The following is a 12,333-nucleotide window of genomic DNA, read 5'->3' as shown; positions in this document are numbered from 1 at the left end:
GGTCTTCTTGTTACAGTCTGTAAATAGGTATAATGTTTTTAATAAAAGTATAATTTTATTAAACCTAAATATATCTAAAGCGTAAAAATGGTGTACTTTGGGGTGATCCTTTTTTAACGTAAGACATTCACATTATTTCAGAAAAAATCAAACGTTTGTGAATGATATTATTATTTTACAAAATATTTTTGAGTCGTAAAAAAATAAAATTTTTCAGAAAAATATCATACTTTTTAAATTTTTTTACCATAAATATTTTTTAGGCTGGGAAGGTACTAATATTTTTATTTTCAAACTAATTATGCGTAACAGTTTGTTTATCGCCATAGAAACGAATAAAATTTAAAAATTACCAAATAGGTACATAAACAACTAGTATAAACAATTAATGGTTACTTATTAATGAATACATATATTTTATGATTCATAATTTTCCTTGGAGTGGTGAAATATGGAGTGGCGTGCTACGTGCCTACGTTTATGTCACACGATCACCACACCCGATTTTTTTATGATCGTTATAATTTTTAATAAGTTTGGAAATATTTTGTAAACATTCGCCCCGACATGCGTAATGAATTATTTTACTGATAATAATAACCAGGGCACGGATTTTATAGCACTAAAAAGAATTGAAATGAGCGCTGTAATATGCCATAAAACAAATAAATAGAAAAGAAGAATATTTTTTTAAAATTTTTCCTTCTATAACAATTTAAAAAAATTTATATTTATTAAATAATTAATGGACAAAACTACTAGACAATAATGTACAAATACAACTGAAAACGAATGATAATTGTACATACCGTTCGATGGGTCAATGTCCAATACGCCCCGGGGGCTACCTAAAAATATGGTAATACGAAATTAATGTTGGTAATTTTTTTTATGGATTACCATAAACGGCAAATTGTTTCCACTATTTTTCATTCAATGTGAACAAAATTTGTGAAAATACAAAAAATATCACTATAATATTATTCATAATATGTTAGCAAAAAATATTAAAATACGCCTATAACCTACGTACCGCGACTTTTGTTAACGGTACACCGTACACGCATAAATACAAAATTAGAAGGCGGGTCGTGTACCCTCCACTACGCCACCGATAATGTAATCAGCAAACGCCATGAGATCCGAGACCCGCCGCAGTTGATATAACTTACTTGTCTTCGTGTTCTCAGCTCACCATCCGCGTGACGGACGTCAACGACAACGCGCCCAAGTTCGAGCTGCCCGATTACCAGGCACACAACGTGGACGAGGACATACCGCTCGGGACGTCCATACTGAAAGTGAAGGCGATGGACGCGGACTCGGGCGAGAACGCCGAGATCGAGTATCACGTGAGTGACGATCATTTCGCCGTCGACGCTTCGGGCATCGTCAACAACAACAAGCAATTGGACGCCGACAACAACAACGCGTACTACGAGTTCGTCTTGACCGCCAAGGACAAAGGTGAGGTCGTTTTTCTCAAAATTTTACCGAAAAATATAAAATACAAGTTCCAAAAAAAATACGCCCACGCGCGGCCGGGAGCTGGCCGTCCGCGGACCCTCCCCCCACCACCCATAGAACATTCTTCTGGTCGGGGCAAAGCCCGATTTTCAAAATTATAATTGCAGAACCTAAATATATGCATTTGAATGATGCATGTTTTTCTTCAAACGTATTTTTCTACCACTGTTTAGAGTAAAATAAAAATTCAGCCTTTAATCCGACCTGAAAAATATTCTTTTCTTTTAAACAAAAAAATATTAACGAATTTGGACTATTTTACAGGGCGTAATAGTTTTTCCTGTGAAGTAATTTTCGTTGATATAATAAACCGTATCGACCCCCCCTCCCCCTAAATAGGTATCGAGCTGTAGATTAGTAGAAAAGTATTATAATTAAAGGTGTAACTAAAATATAAAATATCATTTTCAAATTGTATAGAATTTCGAAATTTCGGAAAATTGGAAAAACCGGCACCGACACCCTTAATATTTTTTTTACACTTCTAAATTAACGCGTTTAAAATATAATTTGTGAAAAGTGCGATGGATTAGGTTTAATATTTACGCCAAATCTATAGCGTTTTTGTCAAATCATCTTTTTTGAATACGAGTTACCTTTTTTTTTTTAAATCAAGTGCGATTCGACCTTATCCCGTACCCCCGTATCCCGGGGTGCTCTGGGAGACGCGATTTTTGGTGGTCCGCGATTGACGATCGATCGGACGACACGAGTGGCAACGAATTATTTCTTCGTAGAACTTCCGGCACAAGAATAATATTATAATATACAAAAAGGGAGTTTCGCCACCCTAAGAGGAGTCTAAGGGGTCCATGGCTAATAATTATTATTGTGAACCATTTCAGTAATTCGGACGACAAAGCGTCAATTATACGTTTTCCACTATACGAGGCTATACCTAGGTACAAGTGCGCTCATCAATCATACCCACTAGAGGGGTGAAAATATCGTAACAAAAATACTATAAGAACCAACGAAATTGCTTTTATTAAATAGCGGAAGGTATAGACATACAACACGGATAAACGGTGTAATAATATAATATCATCAATAAAAATATTTTATTATTGACAATTAAAAAAAAATACTATCAATTCACATTTGTCCAAGGTGGGTGACATGTCACCCTCCCCCCCTCCTCTTGCATCCCATCACCAATGAGCGGTCCTCGCCTAGGTACAATATATCTCTTATAACATATTGGTGTTCAAATCGTATTTTTGTATTAATTTAACAAAGTTGGAAATGTGTGCGCGTCCGCCAACAACCCCCATGACAATACATATTAATATGTACTTAACAATAATATACTTTGTTGTAACGATTATATATTTATCGTTCACGTATGACATCCATCATTATGATTATTGCATCCGGCAACACGTAATATTATTATTGTATCGTCATCATCCCGCCTACCAATATAAAACCGTATAATGTGGCAATCGCTACAATAATACAACTCACTGCGATTCACTCGATTTGAGAACTTATGTGCGCCTCCTATAATATTATAGTCTCTGAACCGAGAAAACAAATTATAATAACATCAAACAACAGCACAATAAACCCAAAACCGGAGAAGTCGCTGGGCTGTTGTATATATATATACACAGTAGGTACATTATATATAATGTAATATACTCCGCAGTATTGTCGAGAGTACGTCACTGCGGATGAAGTAATGGACGTATTGAATTCGAATTCAATGAAAAACGATTGCATTCGAAATATGATTGTGCGGTGCACAGTGAAGGAGACTGCGGAGATGGATCTATTTCTGAGGGTAGTTCGAGTTAGTTTTTGTATTATTACAAGACGTAGTATAGGTACCTATATATATTTTTCCTTTAATTCGGTTGGTGGAACAAATTTTTTCTGAAAATTCTCATAGGTATTTTATGACTTCTCGCTAGAGCGTGCCGTAGAATGGTTTCTATATACGATAAGATAAATCAATAACAATATTATATAAAATAATACAAATAGCTTAAAATCAGTCTGAATATTTCGAAAATTCCGCTGTGAAAACGTAAAATGTTTCGTGTTTCTACTCTTTCTTCACATTTTTTGAATTACAACAAAATCAATAAAATTGTTTGAGGAAAAAAATCTTAATTCTACGTTTAAATATATCCACTTTCGTTATAACAATATAATTTGGACTTGATAACGAAACTATTGTGATCATAGTATCTGCTTTCCCTTAACTATATCTACATGAATACGCTGTATTCGGAATACTACCCCTGCAGGCTGCAAGTCCAGGGCTGTCGTCGGTTTGTTCGGTATACCGGTTCTAATACCGCAATACCGGTAACCGATTTCAATATACCGTCAACCCTAACAAGGTCTTTCGGTATTCTATAGTATTTCGGCGGTACACCGTTCCATCATACCGGGACGGAGTCTTATATCACAGTACCTGTGTCCGATTTCAATACCGCCATCCCTATACTTGGGGCTAGGGTGTCTGAGTGATAACAAAACACGGTAAAAGCGTAAAAGTTTCTAAAATCTCGTCAGTCCAGTCGGCTGACGACCACCGCGATTGCTGACGGAGGGGGTGAGCTACGACCCTACTCCAAAATCCCATCCCTTAATAACATTGTACCGGTATAATATAACAGTATGATATTTTACGTAGCGGTACGAGCGTAATTAATAATTAAGGGAAACAGCGCAGTTGTAGTTAGACAATAATATTATCTAATTACATATTATAATATTATGTCGGACGTTTGTCGCCCGCATTATACGCTGCGGTAGTGATGATGATGATGACGAAGTGACGTTAATTTATTTTAATAAAAGTATAAAATAAACGACGACGATGACGGACACGTCTTCTTAACTGTATACGACTGTGAGTTTCATTTCATGTGCGTGTGTGTGTGTTACAGGAGAACCTTCGAAGACTGGCACGGCCACCATACGGATTTATACGAAAAACAAAAACGACGAGGAGCCAAAGTTTTCGCAGCAAGTGTACACGCCGAACGTTGACGAAAACGCCGGTCCAAATACACTGGTTACCACGGTAGTGGCTTCCGACAAGGACGGCGACAACGTCAGGTACCTGACACTATATATATTATATTATATTATATTTATATAGGTACGACAGTCACCGGTTACCTCACAGAATGTGTAAAATACGCGTATAGGACAAAATGGTAGACCTACAAAGAAATACACATTTTTTTCATTATTACAGAGAGAGAGAGAGAGTCCTAGGCCAATTATACTGGTATTAATCATCGTTTTCTAACAATTTTGGCACTTTTCAACCTAAATAAGTCTATGGACAGATTCGGTCGTATATTTTTCACGTGGCAAAAGCCATAATTCGGAATTTGGACCTTTTGAAACTGGTGGACACTGTTTTATGCTTAAGAAATAATCTTTCAGTGGTACATAAAGGTAACTGCAAAAAAACTTTCGATACAGCAGGCATTAGTACCAGCCATCTGGTTTTACTGTGGCCCAGTAATCTCTGGTACTATCGGTTCTTGTCACCTCACAAAATGGTATATTTAATTTTCATTAATTTTTGTTCTACCTTCTGAAAATGGTAAACATTTATTAGCGTCCCGAAAATTCCCCAGCAAACTACAGGCGACAGAGGTTCAAAAAAACAGAATTTATAATCACCCTATTTAATATACATCTACCAGTTATATATATATATGCTATTTTCAACTATTTTTGATTTTTTAATTCGTGTCGAATATTTTGATTTTATAGAATTTGAATTTATTTGTATGTAATATTTTTATATTTCAATTTGTATTGGTTTTAATACATTTGTGCAACACATTGTATATTTGAGTGTGAGTTGTGCATTTGTGTGATATTGGGTCATGTTTGTGCGGTAATGTGAAGCGTCGATACGACACGAATGTCGTACACAATAATATATTCATATTTCTGAATTTGAATTTTCAAAATCGAAAATTTCACGCCTTATGTGAATATATTATTTCAACGAAATTATGAAAAATATGTTTTTTTTTCTTTTAAACGTATTCGGTTATAGGTATATTATTAGTAGAAATTATTATTGATTACACACTGCAGACAAGATCGATAATAAATGACTCATTATCAACCGAGGTTTACGAATCATAACTGCGTTATAATGGTTATAAATTAGCTATAAATGGTATTATATATATTATTATCGGTTAATTTATCGCATACCTATCGATTGAGTCCCTGTTGGCTATTATTTATTATAGTATATTCGATACAATAACCCAACTTTTGAAAATGTTCTCTCACTGTAAATTTATGACTATAGGCACTGTTTATACATTTTTAGATAATATATGATAAACAATTTTTTATTTTATTTTCCACATAAATGAAATATTTCATGAAAGTATTATGACATTTTAAAACCATAATTATACATAATACTAATTAATAATTATTGTAACACCTATATGGATTAGTTGAATATGAACATTTAACAGTAAATATCATATTACTATAGTCAATAAGAATTTTTTGATTTAGCTAAATATTCGAAAAAAATTATTTTTCTTTTTATGTGAATATTTAAAAAGACAAACTATGTAAGTATTATACTGAAATTTTGAAATTTTACAGTGTTATGTACCTCCGAATTTCAAATAAAATACGTGTAGGTAGATCGTGGGATGACAAGAGGGGTCATTGGAATCTTTAATCTATTATCTACTTATTCCTAGCGGCATGGCAATTTCTTTAATTTGAATGCTTCGACCGGATTAAAAACGTTCGTGCACATTTCCAATCAATTATTTTTTTTTAATTCACATAACATAAATGTAGTATATACTGATTCGTGACCCGCGTATTATTATATTGGACTTTTTTTCCATTAGTTATTCAATTTTAACTGTCGGCCGTTTGATAGACATCGAGCTTTTTTATTGAAAAATGTTGGTAAGTATTGAACGATCCATACTATAGTGTGTTTTAGTTATTTCTCATTTATTTTCAATGCCGAAAATTTAAAATCCCAACGAAAATTCTAACGCGTACGATACCAGCTATACGTGTCCCCGATTTGAAATGTTCAAAACATTTTTGGCAAATAATAAGCACGTTTCTAAATCAACAACGAAGTGTACGAGTTGTAGGTATACAGACACGCGTGACTCAAATCCCGATCTCATATCAAATAAACGTATTGTATTTCGAAATTTATTCTCACTGCGATTTTGGAGATTCAAATGCCCGTGTCGAGGTGAGGGAAGGGGCTGAAGTACATAATGCGGTAAACACGTATGACTATGGTATATATACCGAGTGATATCGATCTAAAATATATAATATTATCAAGGCTAGGCAAGGCAATGATTTTTTTAACTTGGTTAAGTTAAGTTAATATGCACCAAGAACAAAAAGTTAAAAGTTAATACACACTTTTTGTTAACTTTTTATTAAGTTTACTAAACAACGCTAGAGTACTTTTTTCCAACCCAAAACTAAATTATAAACTATAGTGTTTATACTTTATACAGTATTTCCATATAAGTTACTCTGAAATAATATACATATTTTAACTTTAAACAATTCACAGTAAATATTTTTTTTGACATAAAAATAATATTTTTTTTTCAGTCTATTTACTGAAATAGTTCAATTTAATAAAATTGAAAACAAAATAAATTGACTTAACTTCTTAAAATGAAAAATGAATTCTGTAATTTCACGTTAATTAAAAATAAAATGCAGTAAGTTAACAGTTAAGTTAATGAAAGTCAAAATATAACTAGTTAAATTAAAAAGATTAAATAAAATTAACTTTTTAACTTAACTTAAACTTTTTAAATCGTTAATGTCCGGCTTTGAATATTATAATAATAATAAATATAACCGTTCGATCACTGTATTATTCTTATCTTTCTTAATAATCAAAATTAATCAAAATCGAATACAGCCACAGGTGAATACTGCAGTTACACGCATTTTATAAAAATCAAACGACCATATATTGTACAGTCGCAGAGGCTAAATTTAATTCGATAAAAACCAAATAATCTTTCGAGCGTTTTTATTTCGTATATTATATTATAATAACAATTCACAATATTATATACTTTAATATTCGTCGGACGTGCTTTCAGGTTTGGATTTGTGGGCAGCGGTACGTCGTCCGGTCAGTTCGTCATCGAAGAGATCACCGGAGTCATCCGGCTGCACTCGAAATCGATATCGCTGGAGAGAGACAAGTACGAGCTGAACGTGACCGCCGTGGATGACGGCGCGTGTTGCGTGAACGGCGCGGCGACCATACATACCAGTACCGCGGTAGTGGTAGTGTTCATAACGGACGTCAACGACAACAAACCGGTGTTCAGGGAATGCGCCAAGTACAACCCCAAAGTCGAAGAGGGAGCGCCGAACGGCAGTCCAGTGCTCAAGGTACGGAAGACAAGTCGTGTTATAATATTATTGTTTAAAAAAGCGTTGCGACGCTTTACCATTTGAATTTGATCGCGGGTGGCGCAACCTAAGGGAGAACTTTGGTGCTGAAGCTCCCCCCCCCCGCAAAAAAAAACTATTTTTTACATTAAATCATTAGAGTATACGCTATGAGGACACGTTGTGGCAATCGCCCATCGATTATTTAGTTGAAAATTATTTTTGGATTTATAAACCGGTGCGATTAGTTCGGGTGGCGTGGGCCTGCCTTTCATCAATCGTAATAAGAATAACAACTATTACCTTACACTGTCTACAGGTTTAGGTAAATCGGATCCCCCAATAAAGGTCACAGTCATGTTATATCACGTAAATTGCGTCTCGGGTGATAAAAAATTACTCGTTTATAATATAAAATATATACTTTTTGTGGGGAATCACCATAGTGCACGTATATTTTGAGCAGTTACTTGATTATTAATTTTTAAAAATACAATTTTTAATTATGGACAACATGAAAGCCGATATTGTTAATCATATATCAATATTTATGCTATTACATTATTGCCAGTCCTAAGTAAATATTGATTTTTCAAAGATATCCCTATGGATGTAAATATTATGTAATTTACATACCTAGGTATGAATAAAAATATTTAAGCTGCAATTTACATAATATATACAAAATATACTCGGGCCACACAATTTACATATGTGTACAATATACCCGCTCCGCAATTTACATAAGAAATTTAAAACGGCGACCTCTGTCGATGTTGTGAAAATCGAATTTGTGGTAATTGTGTATTTTGTGTGTAAAGTGATGTAGGAAAAATTTGCAAGCATTTCCCAATCAATCATAGATCCCGAGGCGCGTCTGACGTGTAGCGGCGGTGATCTATAAAATTGTATAAATGTTTTGAAACTTACATGAAAATTTCTATTACAGTATAATAGTATATAGTGTCTAGTAGAGTCGAATATTCGATAAAATTCGCTAATCATTATAATTTATATTTGATAATGCATTTTTATCGGACGTTTTAATTTATTTGATTTATAGATATAGTACTCTTAGATAATTACTAATAAAAAATAAATTGTAGTAAAAAATAATGCATTGTAGATCCATATGTTTCGAATTTTGTGGTAGATCACCTGCTACACGAATACCAAACGTATCACAAGAAGGTCTCGGATTTAAATACCCTTATATAAAACGATAAATTCGCTGAATACAATTATTGAATAAATTTGGTTCTCAATAATATTTCAACGAAACAAAATATTTTTTTTTAATGGAAGTTGGTTAATTAAAAATTGGAAAAAAAAATTACAGTAATGTATTTTTTTTTTTTTAATAGTATTGTGCGATGTTACTTGTTTAGTTTTGTTGTATATCTGTTTTCTTAATCATTCATTCTAAAATAAAAATTGTTATCGATGATACTTGTACCTATGTATATATGTGTGTATGCAATGTAATAAAAATAATAATACTTAATAGATATATAACGGCAATAATTTGAGCGGAAAGGTATAGCTATGATAAAATTGTTATTGACGATAACTTGTCGCGGTATATAATTTATTATTTGTACCATTGGCAGTTTGCCGAAATTCTCTTGTTAATCGCAACAATTTTCGTTCATTTTATGAACAAATTGTGAAAAATGCTCTAAAAACTAAGAAAATGCACTTAAATCGTCAAAAATTACTTTAAAATAATTAATATCACACAAAACACATTTTATACTTACGGACCAATGTTTCAAAACACCAGGAAAAAAATGCCTTTGCATCAAAACACAATCCTAATTTAATTAGGCTAATTATAATATTATGATCGCTTGACCACGACCGCGTTCAGTACATTATTTAATATGCCTAGGTAATAATATTAATACATATAAATTATGATTCGATAATAATTGACCCGCAGGTGCACGCGACTGACGAGGACAAAGGCGTAAACGGTCAAGTGAAGTACTCGATTGTCCAGCAGCCGAATCAAAAAGGCACAAAGTTCACAGTCGACGAAGAAACCGGCGAAGTGTCTACTAACAAGGTACGACTGCTATTTGCAATATTATATTTTAATCATTATTTTTTTATACCTATCTGCAGACCACGTTTTACTACACTTACCGATATTGTAAAAACACAATATAATACGTACAATAGCTCTGTTTAAATTATAGTACAATATAGTGTTAGAATTTTAACCGTACATTTTTTTCTCCAATTCGCTTTCGTTTCGAACGAATACAATATTTTTGATACCGTTTTCGATTTGAATACAATTTATCGGCGATCAAAGTAAAAGTAAATTTATGACATTGGTCCCATTATATGACGATATCGATTGTTATGTGATAGGTACATGATATTGTATATAGGTACCTATAATTTTGTTTTATTTGTTCGGGTGACTCTATGGGAAAACTTCCCGGAACCGATCAAACGGTGTGACCAAATGATTATAGCCGAAATCGATTCAATATTATGTTACGACAGGGATCGACTAGTTATTAATTTTTGGAGAGCCACTGGCTTGATTCCAAATTTTTTATACTATCCAATGCGTTTTCCGAGGAAAGTTAAATCCGGCGAAATCAAAAAAATCAAATTAACATCGCGGGTGAATGGCTCACCGCGTAGAAATAAAAAAATAATTAAAGTAATTGATTTCCCGTCGGCGGCCAGCTGCAGCCATTTGGTCACCCCTCGTGCGTATTATACGAGATTATCTCAATACTGTCGTTGTCTGCAGGGCTCGGAGACTTGGCTTAGAGCTTTGTGTTTCCAAATTAAATTTCACGTCTTACACGCGTGTCTCACTGCAATAATTCTATCTCGTTCGATTTATTATCATGCACAGTCAACGGTATATTATTCCGCAGCGTTGTGATCTCGGTATTACATTTCATCGGTCACTATCTATACGTCATTTTCGTTTTTGCATTGGGAAACTTTGAATGTATTCGCATTGAATGTAAGTAGGTACTGAAAATGTTCAGATTTGTCAAGAAAAATTTCAGCAGAGCTTGAAAATTTCTAGTTATCTAAACACCCTCCATTTGTCCGTCCTCGTTTGGAGTGCAGTGCGAGACTGTTATCCAGGACACTTACACACTAGACACTAGACGGCGCAATTTTTTTGTAAAACTGTCTTTCTTTATTTTACGCGTCAAGTGCGCGTATCACATTCAGTTTGTCCACTCATCGTAATAGCAGGGAACGGGGTTTAAAGTTTCCATCAAAACTCATTATAACGGTGATGCCTCCCCCTCCCCCGGTTTAACTTTAGGGTCAGTTGCCGTCTGCGACTTTTACCGTTCCGTGTTCGTTTTAGCAATTATAATCATAATAACATGTCCAATCCACAATCGTTGTTGTCAGAAAGATAAAATCGGAAAATGAAACCCCATCAGTTGTCTTTGTTTTTTTTTTTGTTATTAATAAATACAGTTGTTGTATATTTTTCATAAATTATAATTGATGTGTGTTTTTAATTAATTCGATCTTCAAACATGCAATCGTCTCGCATTTAAATATAAGACGTACAACGCAATCGCTTTAATATTAATACCAGAAATATGCTTTCCTTTGCAAAACAATATTTTTTCACAGAATTCTGATTTTATGAATCGTAAAGGTTAATATCAGCTCACTCTTGAATATCAACCTTATTAATATGCTAACTGAACATACTATTACAATATTATTGTGATAGTTTGATACAAATAAAAAAAAAAAATCATTCCGAAATCAATTAAGTGGGATCGTATTTTATTTAATACACTATGGAGGTAGGTACACTTTTAAAATTCGTTCGACACACACCTTCAGTTCATGCTTTGGACGTCGTGTCGAGTGCGTAGGTTCCAATCTGTATACCGGAGGCGACATTTTATTAATTTTTAATTTCCTATCGTAACGAATGGTCTGTTATATAAGTGTCTCGAATGACAACCCGACTTGCCAGACCCACAGCTGATGATTTGCGAAATCTTTTGCAGGTGTTCGATCGAGAAGGCGACGATGGCAAATTCGTGTCCGTCACGATTAAAGCTACCGACCAGGGAGATCCGTCGTTGGAAGGCGTTTGCTCTTTCACTGTCGAGATAACCGACGTCAACGACAATCCACCACTGTTCGACCGTCAAGTAATAAAATAATATTATAAGCAATTATATAACTCGTAGTTCAGTAGGTTCGTCTAGGCCCTCGGCCGACGTCACGTCAGGTAATGACTTACCAAAATTGAATTAAAAATCAATGTAGCCAGCAATATTATTATAACGTGAAAATAACCAATTTTTAGTCATCAAATTTATCGAACCTTAGATTATAATTTATTGTAAGAAGCAGTCCGCATTAAATTAT

At 33.9% G+C, this 12,333-nt stretch overlaps 1 protein-coding gene across 8 annotated transcripts in view; it reads left to right on the top strand.

Annotated features, from left to right (window-relative positions):
- The window catches only part of LOC100166820 (neural-cadherin), a 215,287-nt gene that overhangs the window by 139,535 nt on the left and 63,419 nt on the right, over positions 1-12,333 (top strand). For 6 of the 8 annotated variants that reach the window (XM_029492452.1, XM_029492442.1, XM_029492446.1 and 3 more), the window contains 4 exons: positions 4,431-4,602; positions 7,647-7,944; positions 9,887-10,012; positions 11,967-12,113. In XM_029492452.1, coding sequence (XP_029348312.1) covers positions 4,431-4,602; positions 7,647-7,944; positions 9,887-10,012; positions 11,967-12,113 — 743 coding nt within the window. Of the gene's footprint in view, positions 1-1,170; positions 1,468-4,430; positions 4,603-7,646; positions 7,945-9,886; positions 10,013-11,966; positions 12,114-12,333 lie in introns of those variants that run through there. The other 2 variants (XM_029492455.1, XM_029492460.1) reach the window with 2 other exon arrangements.

This window comes from Acyrthosiphon pisum, chromosome X, assembly GCF_005508785.2.
Source record: "Acyrthosiphon pisum isolate AL4f chromosome X, pea_aphid_22Mar2018_4r6ur, whole genome shotgun sequence".
Classification (NCBI taxonomy): Eukaryota; Metazoa; Arthropoda; class Insecta; order Hemiptera; family Aphididae; genus Acyrthosiphon; species Acyrthosiphon pisum.
This window is presented reverse-complemented; position numbering and strand designations above follow the sequence as displayed.